At 35.4% G+C, this 26,258-nt stretch overlaps 1 protein-coding gene and 1 long non-coding RNA gene across 2 annotated transcripts; both read left to right on the forward strand.

Annotated features, from left to right (window-relative positions):
- Positions 1–5,603: 5,603 nt before the first annotated feature.
- Positions 5,604–7,413, forward strand: LOC113352999. Its single transcript, XR_003361025.1, has 2 exons — positions 5,604–5,714; positions 7,152–7,413. It is a non-coding gene; the product is annotated as an uncharacterized LOC113352999 (long non-coding RNA).
- Positions 7,414–10,161: 2,748 nt separating this feature from the next.
- On the forward strand, positions 10,162–13,847 carry LOC113350689. Its single transcript, XM_026594819.1, has 6 exons — positions 10,162–10,986; positions 11,158–11,477; positions 11,566–11,717; positions 11,823–12,655; positions 13,601–13,725; positions 13,817–13,847. Exons 1-6 carry the CDS (start codon positions 10,162–10,164, stop codon positions 13,845–13,847), a joined length of 2,286 nt encoding a protein of 761 aa, XP_026450604.1.
- Positions 13,848–26,258: the final 12,411 nt, after the last annotated feature.

Here is a 26,258-nt window from a genome sequence, read left to right on the forward strand (position 1 = left end):
GACAATACAACTAATCGGTTCACGCTTCGTGTGATCTCTAAGGATACGAGATCGAGACAATACAACATCCAAGTGTGTTTACTTGATAAAAAGTTTCGGACTTAACCAAAAACAATAGGATTTCTTATCAAGTAAATAAGAATTAACGTTTATGTAATTTACTTTAATTATAACAAAACAATTATAATGCGGAAATATAAAGTAAATGACACAACAATATTTTGTTAACGCGGAAACCGCAAATGCAGAAAAACCTCGGGACCTTGTCCAGAATTAAATACTCTCAGGATTAAGCCGCTACACAAAATTAAACCAATTAACTTCGTATAGTTGAGACCAAGCAACTAAACCTATAGTTCACCTAGTTCCGTCTGTATTCCCACGCCTCCGAACTATAAATAAGTCACGTACTTGGAATAATTCCTTTGGTTCGTATTCCAAACAGTAAAGGAACAACAAATCTGTTTGGTAGCAACTTTCTTCAACCAAGTGATGTGAGTTCGATAAAGGATCTTCTGTTTATCTCAAATAAACCCCTTCGTCGGGTTCTTAGATCTATCTTATTCTCAACTACCAAAGTAATTGTTAAGATTTTGCAATAAATACTTTTAATCACAAAGAATTGTATTGATGTCGATCTACACAACTAATCAATCCAATCTACCACAAGGATAAACTGATTATAGTTGGATCCTCTATACCGAAATAATTACTGTACACACCAAAGATTATGAACCCCAAATAAGAAATCTTCAATATCTTATTTGTCTTCAAATCTTCTTAGATCTTCAATAAACACCTGCACACAATAACTTGAATATCTTGTGATCAATCACGCACATAAGAGAGTCTAATAATGGATTATCACAAGATCGTTTTTAGCACTAACAACAGTCTAAAGATCCTTGTCGAAACTTCGATCTAGTTTGAGTGTATCTTATATCAGAGGAGAAGATTCTCAAGCATAAACAAACAAGGTGCAATCAAAGTTCGACCACCATTAGTCAATTAAATCAATCGAAAACATAACATAAACCGCAATTATCTAGTTTCCCACCAACGATACTAATAGAGCTTCTCAATCCCAAATAAGACTTTAAACTGAGCGGATGTAAGAGATTTCGCCTAATTAGGTTACTCTCCTCTCCGAATAGGCGGCTTCACCAATAACAACACAACCGAGAAAGTTTGTTTTAACGAAGGATTAGTTTGCTAGAAATGCAAACTTTAAGTATTTATAGACAAGGAAGTTTGGACACCAAGGAATTTCCAAAACCGAAAATATTCTCAAGATATTCATTAAAGCACAAATTCGGTTTCCATAATTCCTGGAAATGCTCTGTCCAAAATAAGGACCGAAAATCTCTTTGGAAAATCTTTAACGAGTAAATGCACATTACTAATTCTTATTTTCCTAAAATAAAATTAAAACCTTAATTAAAAGATTCTTAACTTACTTATGTTTCGATCCTGGGATTTTCTTCCTTTAGTTATTAAGGAATAACTTTGAACAATTAAAGATAAACATTACTGCATGTGTTCTAAGTGTGTCGACATCCTTACTTTGTAAGTCCTCTTTCATACTTATAACTTTGAAACCGATTTTCCACACTTCCAAACAAGTTTAGAATTGATTCATCTGTCTTTCAAGAACTATGTTCAAGAACACTCAATCACAAATCATGGGTTTAATGGTTCTACCAAAACAAGTTTCGGTTCTACCTCCATGTGAGTACTGTGCATAATCACAGTAGCTTCCCAAAATTCGGTTGACTAGGTACTAGGATCGGTTCCCCACATATATATGGTATCTAACTTATATGTGTTGCACATGTCCATAGGATCGGTTCCCCTTTATGCTACAAACTTGCTGCACCTCATACAAGGATCAATTCCCCTTTGTGATTTGTTGCACCTCTTACTAGGATCGGTCCCCCTTTACCCAGATTCGGTCATACACAAATCACAAACTCAATCATACCATCTCTGGTGATTACTTAAGATCGGTTTCACTAATAAAAGTCATACCAATACATAAGTCAGGTCTTTGTGAATAGTTTTACCAAGAACACAAAAAAGTCATGAGCGGTTATACTAAATCACACATATTGGTTGTTCACAAGATATGTAATGAATAACAATACCAATAACGCCCGACGATTTCCTTTTCGATTCATAAACAAGTTTATGAACTTACTTCCTTAAAACACATGTAAAACATTATTTCCTAGGATGAAATCCTCACCTCATAACCATACATAATCACAATAGCATTTAAACGATTATGTCGATATCTTATCTACAAAGTTTAATGGTTAAGCAATAAACCTCGTATTGTTTTCCTTAATACTATGTCTATCTCGAGTGTTCATGCTTCGTAGTTTTGTTTTCAATATGCACGATTTGAAAGATACGTTAGGGAATGAAACAGTTCAAGTCAAATATCACTAACCTCAAGTGGAAGGATGATATTGTCATTGTAGCTTCTTACTTCTTAACTTCTTCAAGTTTTTGCAATACTTGTAATGTCTCATATCCTAATACTTTCAAGCTAACCTATATGAAGTTGACTCTAGTACATAATCAAGCGACTCTTAAAATGAGTTTTGATTCACTAAAATATGACAACCAAACTTGACATACCAACGCTTGGTGGGTTCAACCGAGCTATGCTCTAACAGTTTTGATTCACTAAATATGACAACAAAACTTGACATACCAATGCTTGGTGGGTTCAACCGAGCTATGCTCTAACAACTACCGTGAACTGAACAAGTTCACGATAAGAAACAAGTATCCTTTACCTAAGATTAATGATCTATTTGACCAGTTGAAATGGGCTATATGGTTTTCGAAGATCGATTTGCGATCAAGCTATCATCAACTTCTTTTTAGAGAGAAAGATATTTCGAAGACTGTATTCCTGACTCGTTATGGTTCTTATGAGTTTCTGATGATGCCTTTTGGGCTTACGAATGCACCAGCGTTTTTTATGGACTTGATGAATCGAGTATTTAGAGATATTCTTGATCGGTTTGTTATTGTTTATATCGACGATATTCTTTTGTACTCTAAGACTCGGGAATAACACGTGGAACACTTACGTACGCTTAGTGTTGCAGACTTTGAGAGAGCATCAGTTATTTGCAAAGTTCTCGAAATGTGAATTTTGGACACAATCAGTTAAGTTTTTGGGGCATGTGATATCTTAATCCGGAGTTTCTGTAGACCCTTCCAAGATTAAGGCAGTCTTGAGTTGGAAACAACCTACAACGGTTTTAGAGATTCGAAATTTCTTGGTTTAGCTGGATATTACCGTCGTTTCATTAAGGATTTTTCTTGAATTCCAGGACCACTTACTAAGCTAACTAAGAAGGGAGTATTGTTTGTTTGGGATTCTAAGTGTGAAGACGCTTTTCAGGAGCTTAAGACTAAGCTTACTTCGGCACCGGTTTTTACCTTTCCAGAAGAAGGAAAGGAGCTAGCTAGTGGTTTACACAGATGCCTCACTTCTAGGATTGGGATGCGTTTTGATGCAGGAAGGTAAGGTTATTGCTCATGGGTCTAGGCAATTGCGTGTTCATGAGAAGAATTATCCAACCTATGACTTGGAGTTGGAAGCGATACTTTTTGCTCTGAGGCGTCATTACTTATATGGCGAGAGATTTGAGCTTTTTACTGATCATAAGAGTCTCAAGTATCTGTTTTCCCAGAAGGATTTGAATATGAGACAACGTCGATGGATGAAGCTCATCAATGATTACACTTTCGGCTTACAATATCACCCATGGTAAGGCAAATGTTGTAGCTGATGCCTTAAGCAGAAAACCAAGGGGTTTGTTAGCTTTCATGATGGCGGAAGAATGGAAGGTGTTAGAGACAGTCACTGAGTTTGTCTTAGACGTCAAGAAATATTTTACTTCTCAAGTATTTTTGGGAAATCTTGTGATACAACCTGCACTTGTTAGCCATATTGTTCAGGCTCATTCCAAGGATGATTGGTATGAGAAACTACTTGGATATGGAGACTTAACTGAAGAGTTTGATGTTGGGATGGATGGTGGGCTTTGGTTCAAGGTCGGTTATGTATACCCGTGAACGCCCAGTTGAGACGTGAGGTGCTAGATGGAGTTCATCGCAGTCGCTACACTATCCATCCTGGAGCTACAAAAATGTATAAGGATATGCGTAGACAGTTTTGGTGGAAAAGTATGAAGCGAGATATTGCAGAATACGTTTCTAAATGCCGAACTTGTCAGCAAGTTAAGATTGAGCACCAAAAGCCAGCTGGAGAATTACAATCACTTCCAATACCGGAATTGAAATAGGATAATATATCCATGAATTTTATAGTTGGACTACCGAGATCAAAGATAGGACATGACTTTATTTGGGTAATAGTGGATCGATTGACTAAGTCGGCGCACTTCTTACCAGTGCATAATACCTACAGTGTAGATAGATTATTCAAGCTTTATGTATATAAGATTGTTGTATTGCATGGAGTGCCAGTCTCAATTTTTCTGATAGGGGTGCTCAATTCACTTCCAAATTTTGGAGGGGGGGGGGGATTCCAATAAGCTATGGGTTCAGAGTTGGATCTGAGTACTTCATTTCATCCTCAGACTGATGGTCAGACATAGGGAGTTAATCAAATATTGGAGGATATGCTTCGGGCGTGTGTGCTAGATTTCCAAAGAAACTGGGATGAATACTTACCGTGGGCAGAATTTGCCTACAATAATAGTTATCACTAGAGCATTGGTATGGCTCCTTTTGAAGCTCTTTATGGGAGACCTTGTCGTTCACCAGTGTGTTGGGTAGAAGTGGGTGAAAAGAGGATTTTGGGGACTGATTTGGTTCAGATCTCTACGGAGAAGATCCTAGTGGTTAAAGATTGTCTTCATAAAGCTCAGAGTATAGTAGACAAAAAAGTTATTCAGATAGGAAGCGTTTACCATTACCTCTTGAAGACAGAGATGAGGTATTACTCAAGGTGTCACTCCTAGGTTCATTGGACCTTTTCCTATAACTAAGAAGATTGGAAAGGTGACATACCAGTCATAGTTACCACCGCAGTTGGCTGGAGTACACAAACATATTTCATGTTTCAATGCTACGTAAACACTTAAGAGATGAGGAGCGATCTCAGAAAGCAGACCTTAGTGATTTAGTTGTGAAACCTGATGCCACCTATGAAGATAAGGGTATTCGTGTGTTAGAACGACAAGTTAGGCAACCACGATCTCGAGCAATTTCATTTGTAAAGGTGCAATGAAATCCACTAGACGAGCGAGGGCTTCTTGGGAACGTGAGGATGTTATTCGTCATTCTCATCCGCATATTTTCAATAACGAGGTAATTTTGATTCCGGGGACGGAATCCCCTTTCTAGTGGGGTAGATTGTAATACTCAAATTTTTAGCAACGTGTATATATATATATATGTAATTAGTTTTAGTTGCAAGGGAGGCCCTTAGTGAATCTGGTATTTTATTTAGCATAATCCTAAATAAAAATTTTGGAGGAAAAAAAATAAAATATATATAAATTAGGTTTTTGACTCCTTCCAGCTAGTTCCTGATCGTATGGAGACTGGAATACTTATAGAAGGAAGTATTAAAGAATTGAAACCTAATAAAATAGCCGCTGCAATTACTTTATCAGATCAATATATTTTGGATGAAAGTATTTATCAAGTAATAGATGATTGAGGTAAGGGATAAACTGATTTCTTCCGTTCATATAACTTTTTAATCAAGTTCCTGCTACTTATAAAATTTTACTTTGGTTTTATTTGCTTAAGGAAGGGAGTAGTGAAAGCAATATCTCTGCGTAAGTGGGGGAAAACTCGAGTGTTATACTGGTTTGAGGCAAGTTTTTCTAAATCTCTTGGTTGGGGATGTATGTAGAAGTGCTAATTAAATATATCGTGAATCTTAGATCAAGCTTGAGTTTTCATACCATTGTTTTCTTATTCTAAAATCAAACTGGATTAGCTATCCTAGTGGTCTCTAAAATGAGAACATATAGATATTGGATTAGCCTATGACACAGGGAACAAGGTAGCATAATAGATATATAGTCAAAATTAGATTCCAGTAGATGTCTATTTTGGTTGTTGCTTAGGTATTAGTGCTATGTGTTTATTAATTATGTGAAATTGTATGATTTATTGGATTAGCCTGATTATGGGTGTTAATTGGATTAGCCATTTAGAACAGGTTATAAGTATTTCCAAGCTAGTTGTATATTGACCTCTTAAATTAGTTGATTCTAGGGTGTATTGGACATGGTGCTAATGATAACGGTGTTGATAGTGGTGGATATAGTACGGTACCTTTTATGAACATTGTTAGTTCATGTACGGAATCCATGGATTATGATGTTTATATAAAACTCCTAACTTAAACGGAGTATAGGTGAGCATTAACTAAGTTTTATAAGTGGATTTGGTCGGTTGTCGACTGTAGCCATGAGATTAGTAAGTGTTTTGTTAGTTTAAATACTATTACATGTTAATTAGTAGAGATAAATGATAAAAATAAGTTTAATTGGTTAGTTATGATAGCCATGACTAATGTTAGCTAACAACTACTTGGGTGTATATAAATGTTTGGAGTTTACCGGTTTGGAAGCAGTAGGAATATTGGTGTTTATAATTATGCAGTGAGATCCTTAACCGGGTGGTTTTGGTAGACCAAAAAAAGGCAGTGAGAAAGGTCCCATTCCCAAAATAGGAGATGGGATACGTGGATACGTTCCTAGTATAATTATAAATGTACTAAGAGTACAACCATATGTACCGATATAATACGTTGAGTTAGTCGTTGCGGATATGTCCCGGACAAGGTACATTATGTTTGTTAGACGTTGAGGATGTGTCCCGAACGCAGTTATCGTGATTGCGGATAGGTTCCGGTATCACATTAAGGTATAATATTTTATTAGAAATGATTTCTTTTAGTAGTACAAGGTAAACATTATTAAATGGGAAGACTTTAGATTCTTTATGCAGTGACTTCTCTAATTGTATTTGATCTATTTTTTTTATTCAGGCTTACGATATGTTTACCATTTTTATAAGTCTCTGTGACTTGGAGATAAAGTGAACTTGCTTAGAGTTTAACTCCCGTTGATTATCTTTTTCAGGCGTTATTAAGGATTGTGAAAGAGTCTGATTGATTCCAGTTTCGGTGGATATTATGAAGATATCTAACTGAGGGTGGACATCTACACTTCTTCTATTATTTTATTTTCCGTTATGTAGTTGTGAGGCAGTAGAGTAACTGAACTTGGGTAGTTTCTATATTTTTCGTCGATTCAACATTTTACTTATTTGTGGATCATTTAAGGGGTGTTAGGTACACCGTATCTACTCGTAGACATATTCATTTTATAGCAATAAATAAAATTCCCTTCTGCATATTCAATTGAAATGAAACTGTGTTTCTAGTTTTCTGTGGGTTATGTACCCCTTTGCAGTAAATTAACTACGTAATTTCTATTGAATCATCTGTCGGGGTTATATGGAAAATAGGGTGTTACAAATCGTCCAAGTAATCTCACGGTATAATCAGTTCACATACTTGTCTCCGTTGACATATTGATTCTTAGATAAAGAAATATAAAGTCTTCATATAATTCCTGATTGAGATTCCTTAATAGCAAATTCTGAACTCAAAACAATAATGAGAGATTGAATGGCTGATGTATAAATTCAAGTCACAAGGATATCATCAACATATATGAAAACATAGAGAGAGACAACAGATGCAAAGGAAAGAGGCGCCATAAACCGTAACGATACCCTTTTTTTCTATGTTGTAGGGAAGAATGATGATATTATCCGGAATCAACTCCGATCATTTAATCTGATTTTCTTCTTCTTTGATAAGAGATGCTCATAAAATAAAGAAGTATTTTACCCATTATCTTTTATACCCAAAAGAACCCGGATGCTATATATATATATATATATATATATATATATATATATAAGGGGTGTTAGGTACACCGTATCTACTCGTAGACATATTCATTTTATAGCAATAAATAAAATTCCCTTCTGCATATTCAATTGAAATGAAACTGTGTTAGGTAATTTCTATAACTTATTTGTGGATCATTTAATCTGATTTTCTTCTTCTTTGATAAGAGATGCTCATAAAATAAAGAAGTATTTTACCCATTATCTTTTATACCCAAAAGAACCCGGATGCTATATATATATATATATATATATATATATATCGAGAGAGAGAGAGGGAGGGAGATATTTTTAGAGGACATACATAATTAGTTAAGAAATTCCTTGTCCACAAATCCCGGTGTTTGTTGCATATATATAAAATTCCTCATTAAGAAAAACATCAAAAGATGCGTTCTTTACATCAAGTTGTCTAATAAGCCACCCTTTAATCAGAGCGACAGAAATCACAAGTCTGATAGTAGTTAGTTTGACCATAGTATTAAAAGTATCCTGATAATCAAGACCTTCAACTTGGTTAAAGCCCTTAGCCACTAATGTGGCCTTACATATCTCAAAAGAACCGTCTGCAGTCCTCTTAACTCTGAAAAACCACTTATAACTAGATCTTCAGATGAAATAGCAGTAACACCTTTGGTTTGAAGATACCATTATTGCTTCTGGTTTGCGTTGGATGAGAAACAACTGCAAGAACTGGCAAACTGAAAGGGTTATTTTGTTCACCAAAAGGATGTGGCTTGACAACATGAATTGGAGATAGTGTAAGAGATGAAGGAGGTGCAAGAGGTGGTAATGGTGTAGAGGCAATGAGTAGTGGTGAATCAAGTGGCATAGAAGTAATTGTAGGAGATGAAACAGAAGAAGCACAAGACATGGTTTTATATGGAAATTCAGATTCATCAAAGACCACATTTGTAGAAATAATGAGCTTATTGATAGATGAACCGAGGCACCAATATCCTTTATGCATATCATTATACCCTAAAGAGAGTCATATAAAAAACCTATTTTCCAACTTATGTTTGTTATGGGGTCTAAGACGTGGATACCATACACAACCAAAGATTTTCAGAAAAACATAATATAGATACATTGAGTAAGAGTCTCGAGAGGGGTACAATTACCCAAAACTGATGTAGGCAATCTCTTGATCAAATAGTTGTCAGTCTGAAAGGCATAAAACCAATAAGAGAAGGGCATAGAAGCACGATTTAACAATGTAAATCATTTCTCATCAATATGTCTGTGCTTCTTCTTTGCTTTACCATTTTGTTGATGTTCCTAAGGACAATTACTTTTTGTACGACAACACAGTTTAGATTCGTTTGGTATTCTCACCCCCACCCCCCAATCAGTCAGGAATATCTTTATTTTAGAGCCAAAGTAATTTTCAGCATGAATTTTCAAATTTTGAAAGTAAAGAACACCTCTAAGTTATAAGTAAGGGGAAACAACCATGTGAACTTGATAAAACTATCAATAAACCTAACATAGTACTTAAATCTGTTGACAAAATGAACTTGTGAACACCATAAATCAGAGTGGATAAGGTTTAAATGGCCATATACGTTATTATTGATAGACTTATGAAAAGACAATGCATGCTATTTTGCAACTTGACACTCACTACAAATAGTATGAGTCAAATAAGTACAAAAAGACTCATCTACTACTGACAAAACATTCTTCAAAGTCTTGTAAACTAAATTCTCAAGGCGCATATACCACACAACAGATGAAGAAGTAGTAACTATAAAAGCTCGAAATGATGGTGAGTTGAAGTTGAGATCATAAAGGTCATTTGTCATATACCTTTTACTTCTTTTGCTCACTTAGTGGGTGCCCCATTTAATTGTGTGTCTTCCTTAATAAGTCTGTGTCGTGTCTTCTTTTCAATCGGTGTTTGTTGCCGTATGGAATGGGGACACGCGTCTGTCTTTGGTTAGTCAGTATTAGGGTTTGATCCCCCAATCATTTGAGTATTTAAGTTGTAATAAAATCCTATCTGGGACTAAGAATGAATTGATGAAATTGTGGGCTGCTATGGCAGAAGTTCTTTTATCCAACCTTTTCCATTAGTTTTCCGGTCAATTCCCGATCGTCTCCGTTGCCGTCACTCCGATCCAGCTAAGAACTGTACAACTGGCATCAGAGCCGTTCCGTCCTAGCATCATGGTGGCTCAGACTTGCAAGGAGCTACAAGAAACCAACAACAGACAACAAAGTGAGATCAATACTTTACATTCGAAAGTAAACAATCTAGCCTTACAACTCAGTACTATGTCGACCAAAGATGATCTTCAGCCGATGAAGATTGGATGGGTACCAGTATGCAAGCTCTTAAGGCAGATATTGAAAAAAGTATTGAAAAGAATATTCAAATCAGTTAGATTTTTTTTTTCTAATCGAGATCTAAACAAAAATCAAGATGCTTCAAGTTCAAATACAGGTGGATTTCATTCTAATTTTCACTCTGGTGGTCATGATTCTAGTCAATTTTATCGCATGCCTAAGCTGGATTTTCCTAGATTTAATGGTGATAATCCAAAGAGCTGGATCCAAAAGTGTGAATACTATTTCCAGATGCATAACATCAATGAGCCACAAAAGACATGGATGGCAGCAATACATCTTGATAGTAAGGCCAATAAATGGTATGATAACTTTTGTCTTACTAAAACTGATATTACTTGGCCATATTTCTGTAATAATGTGTGTGCAAGATTCGAAAACCTTGTACAGGACAACATAGTTGGATTATTCAATAAATTAGCTAAGCTTACTACTGTTGATTCTTATTTTGAAGAATTTGAGTATTACAAGGCCCTATTATTGGGTATTCATCATGATTTTCCTGAGTATTATTTCATTGCTAGCTTTATTGGTGGGTTGAAAGAGGAGCTAAGAAGCTCAGTTCTTATGTTTGATCCCAAAACATTCCTTCATGCCTTTTCACTTGCTAGAATGCAAGAAAAAACCCTTGTCATACAACAAAAGGCAAATAAAATTGCACCCAAAATTTTCTCACCATCATTTTCCACCCCAAAATCATTTGCCCCTACCACTACTTCACAAAAATATCCTTTAATTCCTCCCCCTACTTCCACTCCAATTCCTCCACCAAAACCAATACAAAACTTACCTCTAAAACGACTTACTCCAGAATAGGTACATGCAAGGAAAGCACAAGGGTTATGCTTCAACTGTGATGAAACTTATAAGAGAGGCCATATTTGTAAAAAGCAATATTTACGTGTCCTTATTGGGGAGGAAGCTGAAGAAATTTATGACACTGGTGGTGATACTTCACATGAAACTGATGAGGAGCCTGCATTGGAAAGTGATATGGAAATATTCTTACATGCCTTGACTGGTAATGTCTCAGGAGACACTATCAGAATTCCTGGTTTTATTAAGAAGAAGGCCATTTCCATATTGATTGATACTGGTAGCACCCACAGCTTTATAGATTCTGCTTTAGCTGCTAGGTTACAATGTTCAATTGCTCAAACTGGTAATTTATTAGTCACGGTAGCCAATGGTGATAAAACTGTGAGTTCTGGTGTTTGCTCTCAGCTGGAATGGACTATGCAAGGTCACAAGTTGTGGTGATTTGAGACTACTACCTTTAGGTGGGTGTGACATTGTTTTCGGTGCAGATTGGTTAAGGAACTTGGGAGATGTCCTTTTCAACTTATCCAAATTATGCATTACCTTCAAACACAAGGGTAAGAACATCACATTAACTTTTGATCATCAAAAGTCTTCCCTAAGTATGATGATTGGCTCTGCAGTTAATAAATTTTTTCAGAAACACTCTCATGGCATTGTAGGTCAATTATTCTCAATCACAAGCTCACCTGTCCCACTCACTACCCCACCACCCATTAAAAATTTACTGAATGAATTTTCTGATATGTTCAATGATAAGAAAACCCTTCCATCTGAGAGAAATTTGGATCACCAAATCCCCCTCAAGCCTAAGTCTGCACCAGTGAATCTCAGACCTTATAGAAGTCCTTATATCCAAAAATCCATTGTTGAAAACTTGGTGAAAGAAATGCTCCATTCTGGCATCATACAACCAAGTCACAGTCCCTTTGCCTCTCCCATTTTACTTGTCAAGAAGAAGGACAACACTTGGAGATTTTGTGTTGATTACAGAAAATTGAACAACATCACCATTAAATATAAATTCCCAATACCTATTATTGATGAGCTGTTGGATGAATTGCATGGCTCTAAATTCTTTATTAAGATTGACTTAAAGTCTGGTTACCACCAAATCATAGTTTCTCCTTCTGACATTCACAAGACAGCTTTCAGAACTCATCATGGGAATTTTGAATTCAAGGTTATGCCATTTGGCCTTACTAATCCCCCAGCAACCATTCAAGCTCTCATGAATGATATATTCAAAGATCATCTCAGGAAGTTCATTCTTGTCTTCTTTGATGACATTTTGGTCTATAGTCCTTCCTTGGAGGATCACTTACTTCACTTACAAACAACTTTGGAGCTCCTCAGAAGACACCAGCTAACAACAAATTTATCCAAATGCTCTTTTTGCCAATCTGAAATTGAGTATCTAGGACACCTTATTACTGGAAATGGAGTTATGGCTGACCCTGCAAAGATATCTGCCATGGTGGAATTGCCTACTAGTGTGATTTTTAATCGTTGTTGTAGTAATATAAGATTCGAGCTCTAAGACTTGTGAAGATTAATTTAAAGATTTAATGAAAATGATAAATAAAAGCGAGAGTTATTGGGACTAGGATTTCACCGAATTCATATCATCAAGTTCAATTATTTATTCGTCAACAATTCTAGCTCGATAAATAAAAAACATGGACTCTTATTTTTGCCAAGATAGATTCTCAAAATATTAGTTGTAAATCCTAAGTATAGGACATCAAAACATCTAAGAAAGCATGGCCATCAAATGAAATGACAACTAATTATTCAAAATCATAATTCTATTTTAATTAGTGCAAAAGTCATATATAGAATAAAATAATTTTACCCATGTATAAAATTCGGCTTCCTCCGTCGTCCCAGTGTTGGGGTTTAGCTACTCATGATGTAGACACTTTCAAAATATTTTTTATATAGCTCAAATGGTGTTTACAATGAAGAAAAGGAGAAAAATAACATAAACCGCTAAACAGATGTTACAAACTCTCCCAACTCTCGATACCCTTCTATGAAATAGCAACACTCTTTATATGGCCAGCAGAACCAAGAAATATCGCTCAATCACTCCAAAAATTCTTCCATTACTCGGCCGTAAAAGAATATATCTTCGAGATATTTTCTTCCCTTTCAAGCCTCCTTCACGCGTCTTTTGTGTGTTGTTAAACTTTCCAAACTTCCTGTGAGAATAAAACCAAGTCTGATAGAGTATCTTCTCCCATTAATGCGCAAAATCTTCCAAAGATAAATAACAGAAACCCGTGAATATCTTCCTTGCCCTGTTTTATTCCAAACGATAAAATATCCTTCCCTTTCTGATTTCAACGCAATTACCACCCTTGTTTAGTGGAAACAGGTCAATCCTAATCAAATCTTGTGAAAAAATCTTATAGAATATCTTCTAAATCTTTTCCAGAGATCTCTCAGCCTTGTGAAGAACTCAGTGAATATTTTCTTTCGTGTTTATCTTCTCATGCGTAGGATGGAAACTTGCACACTCTCTTCACGTTTAATATTTGTTTCGGCAGAAGTAAAACTCACGTAAGTACCAAAAATATTTCCAACAGAATCCCTAATATTGACTTCCCTGTATTAATCCAAATTCACGTGAGTTTCCTTTTTTCTTTGACAGTGAAACTCTTATCGATCCTGTTTACCCATAATAGGCCCATAACAATCAAAATAATCAAGAAAGTTCCAATCATCACTCTCCTGTTTTAATCCAGTGAATAACTCCGAGTTCGCTGTTCATCAAATAATTTTCCCGCCAAAAACAAATTCAAACGGGCAAGAAAAGGATGCCTCTAACCATAACGTGGGTGCCTTTAGTAGATGGGGTGCCTTGGGGTGTGAATAGCAATTAGGGCCCCCTTAGTAATTGAGTACCCCTTAGCCAACAATGAAAGTCCGAATAGCAACTGTCCTCCGGAGGTGCCTTTAACAGTTTTTCGAGTTAATTCTTCTAAAAACGTTTATTTGCCCAAAAACACCTACAAACAAGTTTATTAGTGATAAAATGAGTCCCATCTAGTGTATTTATGGGTGAAAATATGTCACACTTGCGTGTTCATCAAATTTCCCCACACTTACATTTTGCTAGTGCTCGAGCAAAACAGAAAATTGACCCGCTACACAGCTAGTCATATAATAAGAGAGAGAGAGAGACCCGCTACACAGCTGGTCATAATTTTTTTTTCTTTTTGGACCCGCTACACAGCTGGTCATAATTTTTTTTTTTGGACCCGCTACACAACTGGTCATAACATGCAAAAAAAAGAAAAGACCCGCTACACAGCTGGTCATATCCCTAACAACTATAATTATTATTTTTAGACCCGCTACACAGCTGGTCATAACATATATATATATATATCTTTTTTCTTTTTTTTTTTTTGATTTTTTTATATATTTTTTTAGACCCGCCAGCTGGTCATATAATCAAGAAAAAATGAAAGACCCGCTATACAGCTGGTCATAACCCTAACAATCAAATTTTTTATTTTTTTATTTTTTTAAACCCGCTACACAGCTGGTCATAACATGCAAGAAAAACGAACAGACCCGCTACACATCTGGTCATGATTTGCAAGGAAATTCCTGAAAAAATAAAGTAAAAAGTTAACCTCTCCCCACACTTAAACATTACATTGTTCTCAATGTAATTGAGTCATCCAACGCAAATATTAAGATGGGAAATGCAAAAAGTAAACCAAAATAAAATAATTATACCTACGGGAATGTACATAAATGGATCCCCCAAAATTAATAGCCTGAAAATTTGGGGATCAACCCAAAATACAGTATTAACAAACGACAGCTTCAAAATTATGCTATGAAAATATGGTGACATTGAAACTGTCTGATATAGAGGATTACCCCCAAACGTATTTTTTACTTCACATGGAAGTGAGTATAGAACAAAATATGGGGATACTATTGGGGCTGCGGAAATATCAATTGGCTCATCACTGTATCAGGAATAGGCAAGTCCTCTGGGTATTTAGATGCAAAGTACTCCAATAAAATTTTAGAAGCACACAATTCTAACCCTAAATTAGGTAACTTTTGGAAGTCTAGGGGTCTAGAAACAACCTCTAAGTTTGGTGAATTATCTTGTGAGATAGATTCATCTGTGGAATTAGGCAAATCTTCATCTACACAATCATCCATAGGGTCATCTACAAATTCTGTCTGGAACGGAGAGTCACTACTAGACTTATCATCATCATCATTAAATAATCTTTGACATTCAAGAACTCTCAATCTTTGTTCCAAACTAGGCGGTGTGTGTTTGTAATACTTCTCATATATTATTAAAGGTGATTCTTCACTTACTTCATGTGGAGAAGAAACTCCATACCGTTGCCTACGCTTATATTCAGCAAGCGCCATCTCAGATGTGGTTTCCTGATAATTTGACTTTCTAAGCTTATATTTCGCCAGCATCATCTTAGGTGACGTCTCCTCAGAAGAAGTCATCATCCTCAAAAAGTCTCTGAAAACAAATACAAAAAGAAACGCATAAAAAGGAAAAAAATAATCTAAAATGAAATAAAAATTCTTTAAAAAATAAATAAAAATAAACCTAAAAATTAATCAAAAAACAAATCCGCGTCGGCGGCGCCAAAATGGTGTGATTTTTAATCGTTGTTGTAGTAATATAAGATTCAAACTCTAAGAATTGTGAAGATCAAATTTAAAGATTTAATGAAAATGATAAATAAAAGCGAGAGTTACTGGGACTAGGATTTCACCGAATTCATATCATCAAGTTCAATTATTTATTCTTCAACAATTCTAGCTCGATAAATAAAAAACATGGACTCTTATTTTTGCCAAGATAGATTCTCAAAATATTAGTTGTAAATCCTAAGTATGGGACATCAAAACATCTAAGAAAGCATGACCCATCAAATGAAATGACAACTAATTATTCAAATTAATAATTCTATTTTAATTAGTGCAAAAGTCATATAGAGAATAAAATAATTTTACCCATGTATGAAATTCGGCTTCCTCCGTCGTCCCAGTGTTGGGGTTTAGCTACTCATGATGTAGACACTCCCAAAATATTTTTTATGTAGCTCAAATGGTGTTTACAATGAAGAAAAGGAGAAAAATAACATAAACCGCTAAACAGACGTTACAAACTCTCCCAACTCTCGATACCCTTCTATGAAATAGAAACACTCTTTATATGGCCAGCAGAACCAAGAAATATCGCTCAATCACTCCAAAAATCCTTCCATTACTCGGCCGTAAAAGAATATATCTTCGAGATATTTTCTTCCCTTTCTTGCCTCCTTCACGCATCTTTTGTGTGTTGTTAAACTTTCCAAACTTCCTGTGAGAATAAAACCAAGTCTGATAGAGTATCTTCTCCCATTAATGCGCAAAATCTTCCAAAGATAAATAACAGAAACCCGTGAATATCTTCCTTGCCCTGTTTTTTTCCAAACGATAAAATATCCTTCCCTTTCTGATTTCAACGCAATTACCACCCCTGTTTAGTGGAAACAGGTCAATCCTAATCAAATCTTGTGAAAAAATCTTATAGAATATCTTCCAAATCTTTTCCAGAGATCTCTCAGCCTTGTGAAGAACTCGGTGAATATTTTCTTTCGTGTTTATCTTCTCACGCGTAGGATGGAAACCTGCACACTCCCTTCATGTTTAATATTTGTTTCAGCAGAAGTAAAACTCACGTAAGTACCAAAAATAATTCCAACAGAATCCCTAATATTGACTTCCTTGTATTAATCCAAATTCACGTGAGTTTCCTTTTTTCTTTGACAGTGAAACTCTTACCGATCCTGTTTACCCGTAATAGGCCCATAACAATCAAAATAATCAAGAAAGTTCCAATCATCACTCTCCGGTTTTAATCCAGTGAATAACTCTGAGTTCGCTGTTCATCAAATAATTTTCCTGCCAAAGACAAATTCCAACAGGGAAGAAAAGGTTGCCTCTAACCAAAACGTGGGTGCCTTTAGTAGATGGGGTGCCTTGGGGTGTGAATAGAAATTAGGGCGCCCCTTAGTAATTGAGTACCCCTTAGCCAACAATGAAAGTCCGAATAGCAACTGTCCTCCGGAGGTGCCTTTAACAGTTTTCCGAGTTAATTCTTCTAAAAACGTTTATTTGCCCAAAAACACCTACAAACAAGTTTATTAGTGATAAAATGGGTCCCAGCTAGTGTATTTATGGGTGAAAATGTATCACACTTGCGTGTTCATCAAATTCCCCCACACTTACATTTTTCTAGTCCTCGAGCAAAACAGAAAATTGACCCGCTACACAGCTAGTCATATAATAAGAGAGAGAGAGTGACCCGCTACACAGCTGGTCATAATTTTTTTTTTCTTTTTGGACCCGCTACATAGCTGGTCATAATTTTTTTTGGACCCGCTACACAGCTGGTCATAACATGCAAAAAAAAAGAAAAGACCCGCTACACAGCTGGACCCGCTACACAACTGGTCATAACATATATATATATATATATCTTTTTTCTTTTTTTTTTTTGATTTTTTTATATATTTTTTTAGACCCGCTACACAGCTGGTCATATAATGCAAGAAAAAAATGAAAGACCCGCTATACAGCTGGTCATAACCCTAACAATCAAATTTTTTATTTTTTTATTTTTTAGACCCGCTACACAGCTGGTCATAACATGCAAGAAAAAGGAATAGACCCGCTACACAGCTGGTCATGATTTGCAAGGAAATTCCTGAAAAAATAAAGTAAAAAGTTAACCTCTCCCCCACACTTAAACATTACATTGTCCTCAATGTAATTGAGTCATCCAACGCAAATATTAAGATGGGAAATGCAAAAAGTAAACCAACATAAAAATAAAATAAAATAAATATACCTACTGGAATGTACAGAAATGGATACCCAAAAATAAACAACCTGAAAATTTGGGGATCAACCCAAAATACAGTATTTACAAACGACAGGTTCACAATTATACTATGAAAATATGGTGATACTGAAACTGTCTGAAATATAGGATTACCCCCAAACCTATTTTTTACTTCACATGGAAGTGAGTATAGAACAAAATATGGGGATACTATTGGGGCTGCGGAAATATCAATTGGCTCATGCACTGTATCAGAAATAGGAAAGTCCTCTTGGTATTTAGATGCAAAGTACTCCAATAAAATTTTAGAAGCATACAATTCTAACCCTAAATTAGGTAACTTTTGGAAGTCTAGGGGTCTAGAAACAACCTCTAAGTTTGGTGAATTATCTCGTGAAATAGATTCATCTGTGGAATTAGACAAATCATCATCTACACAATCATCCATAGGGTCATCTACAAATTCTGTCTGGAACGGAGAGTCACTACTAGACTTATCATCATCATTAAATAATCTTTCACATTCAAGAACTCTCAATCTTTGTTCCAAACTAGGCGGTGTGTGTTTGTAATACTTCTCATATATTATTAAAGGTGATTCTTCACTTACTTCATATGGAGAAGAAACTCCATACCGTTGCCTACGCTTATATTCAGCAAGCGCCATCTCAGATGAGGTTTCCTGATAATTTGACTTTCTAAGCTTAGATTCCGCCAGCATCATCTTAGGTGACGTCTCCTCAGAAGAAGTCATCATCCTCAAAAAGTCCCTGAAAACAAATACAAAAAGAAACGCATAAAAAGGAAAAAAAAATAATCTAAAATGAAATAAAAATTCTTTAAAAAATAAATAAAAATAAACCTAAAAATTAATCTAAAAACAAATCCGCGTCGGCGGCGCCAAAATGGTGTGATTTTTAATCGTTGTTTTAGTAATATAAGATTCAAACTCTAAGAATTATGAAGATCAAATTTAAAGATTTAATGAAAATGATAAATAAAAGCGAGAGTTACTGGGACTAGGATTTCACCGAATTCATATCATCAAGTTCAATTATTTATTCTTCAACAATTCTAGCTCGATAAATAAAAAACATGGACTCTTATTTTTGCCAAGATAGATTCTCAAAATATTAGTTGTAAATCCTAAGTATGGGACATCAAAACATCTAAGAAAGCATGACCCATCAAATGAAATGACAACTAATTATTCAAATTCATAATTCTATTTTAATTAGTGCAAAAGTCATATAGAGAATAAAATAATTTTACCCATGTATGAAATTCGGCTTCCTCCGTCGTCCCAGTGTTGGGGTTTAGCTACTCATGATGTAGACACTCTCAAAATATTTTTTATATAGCTCAAATGGTGTTTACAATGAAGAAAAGGAGAAAAATAACATAAACCGCTAAACAGACGTTACAAACTCTCCCAACTCTCGATACCCTTCTATGAAATAGCAACACTCTTTATATGGCCAGCAGAACCAAGAAATATCGCTCAATCATTCCAAAAATCCTTCCATTACTCGGCCGTAAAAGAATATATCTTCGAGATATTTTCTTCCCTTTCAAGCCTCCTTCACGCGTCTTTTGTGTGTTGTTAAACTTTCCAAACTTCCTGTGAGAATAAAACCAAGTCTGATAGAGTATCTTCTCCCATTAATGCGCAAAATCTTCCAAAGATAAATAACATAAACCCGTGAATATCTTCCTTGCCCTGTTTTATTCCAAACGATAAATATCCTTCCCTTTCTGATTTCAACGCAATTACCACCCCTGTTTAGTGGAAACAGGTCAATCCTAATCAAATCTTGTGAAAAAATCTTATAGAATATCTTCCAAATCTTTTCCAGAGATCTCCCAGCCTTGTGAAGAACTCGGTGAATATTTTCTTTCGTGTTTATCTTCTCACGCGTAGGATGGAAATCTGCACACTCCCTTCACGTTTAATATTTGTTTCAGCAGAAGTAAAACTCACGTAAGTACCAAAAATATTTCCAACAGAATCCCTAATATTGACTTCCCTGTATTAATCCAAATTCACGTGAGTTTCCTTTTTTCTTTGACAGTGAAACTCTTACCGATCCTGTTTACCCGTAATAAACCCATAACAATCAAAATAATCAAGAAAGTTCCAATCATCACTCTCCGGTTTTAATCCAGTGAATAACTCCGAGTTCGTTGTTCATCAAATAATTTTCCCGCCAAAAACAAATTCAAACAGGGAAGAAAAGGCTGCCTCTAACCAAAACGTGGGTGCCTTTAGTAGATGGGGTGCCTTGGGGTGTGAACAGAAAATTAGGGCGCCCCTTAGTAATTGAGTACCCCTTAGCCAACAATGAAAGTCCGAATAGCAACTGTCCTCCGGAGGTGCCTTTAACAGTTTTCCGAGTTAATTCTTCTAAAAACGTTTATTTGCCCAAAAACACCTACAAACAAGTTTATTAGTGATAAAATGAGTCCCAGCTAGTGTATTTATGGGTGAAAATGTATCACACTTGCGTGTTCATCAAATTCCCCCACACTTACATTTTGCTAGTCGTCGAGCAAAACAGAAAATTGAACCGCTACATAGCTAGTCATATAATAAGAGAGAGAGAGAGACCCGCTACACAGCTGGTCATAATTTTGTTTTCTTTCTGGACCCGCTACACAGCTGGTCATAATTTTTATTGGACCCGCTACACAGCGGGTCCTAACATGCAAAAAAAAAAGAAAAAACCCGCTACACAACTGGTAATAACATATATATATATATATATATATATCTTTTCTTTCTTTTTTTTGATTTTTTTATATATTTTTTTAGACCCGCTACACAGCTGGTCATATAATGCAAGAAAAAAATGAAAGACCCGCTATACAGCTGGTCATAACCCTAACAATCAAGATTTTTATTTTTTTATTTTTTAGACCCGCTACACAGCTGGTCATAACATGCAAGAAAAAGGAACAGACCCGCTACACAGCTGGTCATGATTTGCAAGGAAATTCCTGAAAAAATAAAGTAAAAAGTTAACCTCTCCCCCACACTTAAACATTACATTGTCCTCAATGTAATTGAGTCATCCAACGCAAATATTACGATGGGAAATGCAAAAAGTAAACCAAAATAAAAATAAAATGAAATAAATATACCTACTGGAATGTACAGAAATGGATACCCAAAAATAAACAACCTGAAAATTTGGGGATCAACCCAAAATACAGTATTTACAAACGACAGGTTAACAATTATACTATGAAAATATGGTGACACTGAAACTGTCTGAAATATAGGATTACCCCCAAACCTATTTTTTACTTCACATGGAAGTGAGTATAGAACAAAATATGGGGATACTATTGGGACTGCGGAAATATCAATTGGCTCATGCACTGTATCAGGAATAGGCAAGTCCTCTAGGTATTTAGATGCAAAGTACTCCAATAAAATTATAGAAGCATACAATTCTAACCCTAAATTAGGTAACTTTTGGAAGTCTAGGGGTCTAGAAACAACCTCTAAGTTTGGTGAATTATCTCGTGAAATAGATTCATCTGTGGAATTAGACAAATCATCATTTACACAATCATCCATAGGGTCATCTACAAATTCTGTCTGGAACGGAGAGTCACTACTAGACTTATCATCATCATCATTAAATAATCTTTGACATTCAAGAACTCTCAATCTTTGTTCCAAACTGGGCGGTGTGTGTTTGTAATACTTCTCATATATTATTAAAGGTGATTCTTCACTTACTTCATGTGGAGAAGAAACTCCATACCGTTGCCTACACTTATATTCAGCAAGCGCCATCTCAGATGAGGTTTCCTGATAATTTGACTTTCTAAGCTTATATTCCGCCAGCATCATCTTAGGTGACGTCTCCTCAGAAGAAGTCATCATCCTCAAAAAGTCCCTGAAAACAAATACAAAAAGAAACGCATAAAAAGGAAAAAAAAATAATCTAAAATGAAATAAAAATTCTTTACAAAATAAATAAAAATAATCCTAAAAATTAATTTAAAAACAAATCTGTGTCGGCGGCGCCAAAATGGTGTGATTTTTAATCGTTGTTTTAGTAATATAAGATTCAAACTCTAAGAATTGTGAAGATCAAATTTAAAGATTTAATGAAAATGATAAATAAAAGCGAGAGTTACTGGGACTAGGATTTCACTGAATTCATATCATCAAGTTCAATTATTTATTCTTCAACAATTCTAGCTCGATAAATAAAAAACATGGACTCTTATTTTTGCCAAGATAGATTCTCAAAATATTAGTTGTAAATCCTAAGTATGGGACATCAAAACATCTAAGAAAGCATGACCCATCAAATGAAATGACAACTAATTATTCAAAATCATAATTCTATTTTAATTAGTGCAAAAGTCATATAGAGAATAAAATAATTTTACCCATGTATGAAATTCAGCTTCCTCCGTCGTCCCAGTGTTGTGGTTTAGCTACTCATGATGTAGACACTCTCAAAATATTTTTTATATAGCTCAAATGGTGTTTACAATGAAGAAAAGGAGAAAAATAACATAAACCGCTAAGCAGACGTTACAAACTCTCCCAACTCTCGATACCCTTCTATGAAATAGCAACACTCTTTATATGGCCAGCAGAACCAAGAAATATCGCTCAATCACTCCAAAAATCCTTCCATTACTCGGCCGTAAAAGAATATATCTTCGAGATATTTTCTTCCTTTTCTTGCCTCCTTCACGCGTCTTTTGTGTGTTGTTAAACTTTCCAAACTTCCTGTGAGAATAAAACCAAGTCTGATAGAGTATCTTCTCCCATTAATGCGCAAAATCTTCCAAAGATAAATAACAGAAACCCGTGAATATCTTCCTTGCCCTGTTTTATTCCAAACGATAAAATATCCTTCCCTTTCTGATTTCAACGCAATTACCACCCCTGTTTAGTAGAAACAGGTCAATCCTAATCAAATCTTGTGAAAAAATCTTATGGAATATCTTCTATATCTTTTCCAGAGATCTCTCAGCCTTGTGAAGAACTCGGTGAATATTTTCTTTCCTGTTTATCTTCTCACGCGTAGGATGGAAACCTGCACAATCCCTTCACGTTTAATATTTGTTTCAGCAGAAGTAGAACCCACCTAAGTACCAAAGATATTTCCAACAGAATCCCTAATATTGACTTCCCTGTATTAATCAAAATCCACGTGAATTTCCTCTTTTCTTTGACAGTGAAACTCTTACCGGCCCTGTTTACTCGTAATAGGACCATAACAATCAAAATAATCAAGAAGGGTCCAATCATCACTCTCCGGTTTTAATCCAGTGAATAACTCCGAGTTCGCTGTTCATCAAATAATTTTCCCGCCAAAAACAAATTCAAACAGGGAAGAAAAGGCTGCCCCTAACCAAAACGTGGGTGCCTTTAGTAGATGGGGTGCCTTGGGGTGTGAATAGCAATTAGGGCGCCCCTTAGTAATTGAGTACCCCTTAGCCAACAATGAAAATCCGAATAGCAACTGTCCTCCGGAGGTGCCTTTAACAGTTTTCCGAGTTAATTCTTCTAAAAACGTTTATTTGCCCAAAAACACCTACAAACAAGTTTATTAGTGATAGAATGAGTCCCAGCTAGTGTATTTATGGGTGAAAATGTATCACACTTGCGTGTTCATCGAATTCCCCCACACTTACATTTTGCTAGTCCTCGAGCAAAACAGAAAATTGACCCGCTACACAACTGGTCATATAATAAGAGAGAGAGAGAGATCCGCTACACAGCTGGTCATAATTATTTTTTTTGGACACGCTACTCAGCTGGTCATAACATGCCAAAAAAAAAAGAAATGACCCGCTACACAGCTGGTCATAACATATATATTATCTTTTTTTTTCTTTTTGATTTTTATAAATTTTTTAGACCCGCTACACAACTGGTCATATAATGCAAGAAAAAAGGAAAGACCCGCTATACAGCTGGTCATAAACCTAACAATCAAATATTATATTTTTTTTAGACCCGACAGCTGGTCATAACATGCAAGAAAAAAGAACGGACCCGCTACACAGCTGGTCATGATTTGCAAGGAAATTCCTGAAAAAATAAAGTAAAAAGTTAACGTCTCCCCCACACTTAAACATTACATTGTCCTCAATGTAATTGAGTCATCCAACGCAATATTAGATGAGAAATGCAAAAGTAAACCAAATAAAAATAAAATAAATAAATATACCTACTGGAATGTACAGAAATGGATACCCAAAAATAACATGAAAATTTGGGGATCAACCCAAAATACAGTATTTACAAACGACAGGTTCACAATTATCCTATGAAAATATGGTGACACTGAAACTGTCTGAAATATAGGATTACCCCCAAACCTATTTTTTACTTCACATGGAAGTGAGTATAGAACAAAATATGGGGATACTATTGGGGCTGCGGAAATATCAATTGGCTCATGCACTGTATCAGAAATAGGCAAGTCCTCTAGGTATTTAGATGCAAAGTACTCCAATAAAATTTTAGAAGCATACAATTCTAACCCTAAATTAGGTAACTTTTGGAAGTCTAGGGGTCTAGAAACAACCTCTAAGTTTGGTGAATTATCTCGTGAAATAGATTCATCTGTGGAATTAGACAAATCATCATCTACACAATCATCCATAGGGTCATCTACAAATTCTGTCTGGAACGGAGAGTCACTACTAGACTTATCATCATCATCATTAAATAATCTTTCACATTCAAGAACTCTCAATCTTTGTTCCAAACTAGGCGGTGTGTGTTTGTAATACTTCTCATATATTATTAAAGGTGATTCTTCACTTACTTCATATGGAGAAGAAACTCCATACCGTTGCCTACGCTTATATTCAGCAAGCGCCATCTCAGATGAGGTTTCCTGATAATTTGACTTTCTAAGCTTAGATTCCGCCAGCATCATCTTAGGTGACGTCTCCTCAGAAGAAGTCATCATCCTCAAAAGTCCTGAAAACAAATACAAAAAGAAACGCATAAAAGGAAAAAAAATAATCTAAAATGAAATAAAAATTCTTTAAAAAATAAATAAAAATAAACCTAAAAATTAATCTAAAAACAAATCCGCGTCGGCGGCGCCAAAATGGTGTGATTTTTAATCGTTGTTTTAGTAAGATAAGATTCAAACTCTAAGAATTGTGAAGATCAAATTTAAAGATTTAATGAAAATGATAAAAAAAGCGAGAGTTACTGGGACTAGGATTTCACCGAATTCATATCATCAAGTTCAATTATTATTCTTCAACAATTCTAGCTCGATAAATAAAAAACATGGACTCTTATTTTTGCCAAGATAGATTCTCAAAATATTAGTTGTAAATCCTAAGTATGGGACATCAAAACATCTAAGAAAGCATGACCCATCAAATGAAATGACAACTAATTATTCAAATTCATAGTTCTATTTTAATTAGTGCAAAAGTCATATAGAGAATAAAATAATTTTACCCATGTATGAAATTCGGCTTCCTCCGTCGTCCCAGTGTTGGGGTTTAGCTACTCATGATGTAGACACTCTCAAATATTTTTTATATAGCTCAAATGGTGTTTACAATGAAGAAAAGAGAGAAAAATAACATAAACCGCTAAACAGACGTACAAACTCTCCCAACTCTCGATACCCTTCTATGAAATAGCAACACTCTTTATATGGCCAGCAGAACCAAGAAAATCGCTCAATCATTCCAAAAATCTTCCTTACTCAGCGCGTAAAAGAATATATCTTCGAGATATTTTCTTCCCTTTCAAGCTCCTTCACGCGTCTTTTGTGTTGTTAAACTTTCCAAACTTCATGTGAGAATAAAACCAAGTCTGATAGATATCTTCTCCCATTAATGCGCAAAATCTTCCAAAGATAAATAACAGAAACCCGTGAATATCTTCCTTGCCCTGTTTTATTCCAAACGATAAATATCCTTCCCTTTCTGATTTCAACGCAATTACCACCCCTGTTTAGTGGAAAAACGGTCAATCCTAATCAAATCTTGTGAAAAAATCTTATAGAATATCTTCCAAATCTTTTCCAGAGATCTCCCAGCCTTGTGAAGAACTCGGTGAATATTTTCTTTCGTGTTTATCTTCTCAGCGTAGGATGGAAATCTGCACACTCCCTTCACGTTAATATTTGTTTCAGCAGAAGTAAAACTCACGTAAGTACCAAAAATATTTCCAACAGAATCCCTA

Source organism: Papaver somniferum, chromosome 2 (genome assembly GCF_003573695.1).
Source record: "Papaver somniferum cultivar HN1 chromosome 2, ASM357369v1, whole genome shotgun sequence".
NCBI lineage: Eukaryota > Viridiplantae > Streptophyta > Magnoliopsida > Ranunculales > Papaveraceae > Papaver > Papaver somniferum.

Excerpts from the sequence above, each read along its gene's own strand:
- LOC113350689 (XM_026594819.1), top strand. The coding sequence starts at position 10,162 with ATGGTGGCTCAGACTTGCAAGGAGCTACAAGAAACCAACAACAGACAA. Across the intron at positions 10,987-11,157 it reads CCCTTGTCATACAACAAAAG|GTACATGCAAGGAAAGCACA; the intron begins GCAAATAAAATT and ends ACTCCAGAATAG. Across the intron at positions 11,718-11,822 it reads CATTACCTTCAAACACAAGG|GTCAATTATTCTCAATCACA; the intron begins GTAAGAACATCA and ends ATGGCATTGTAG.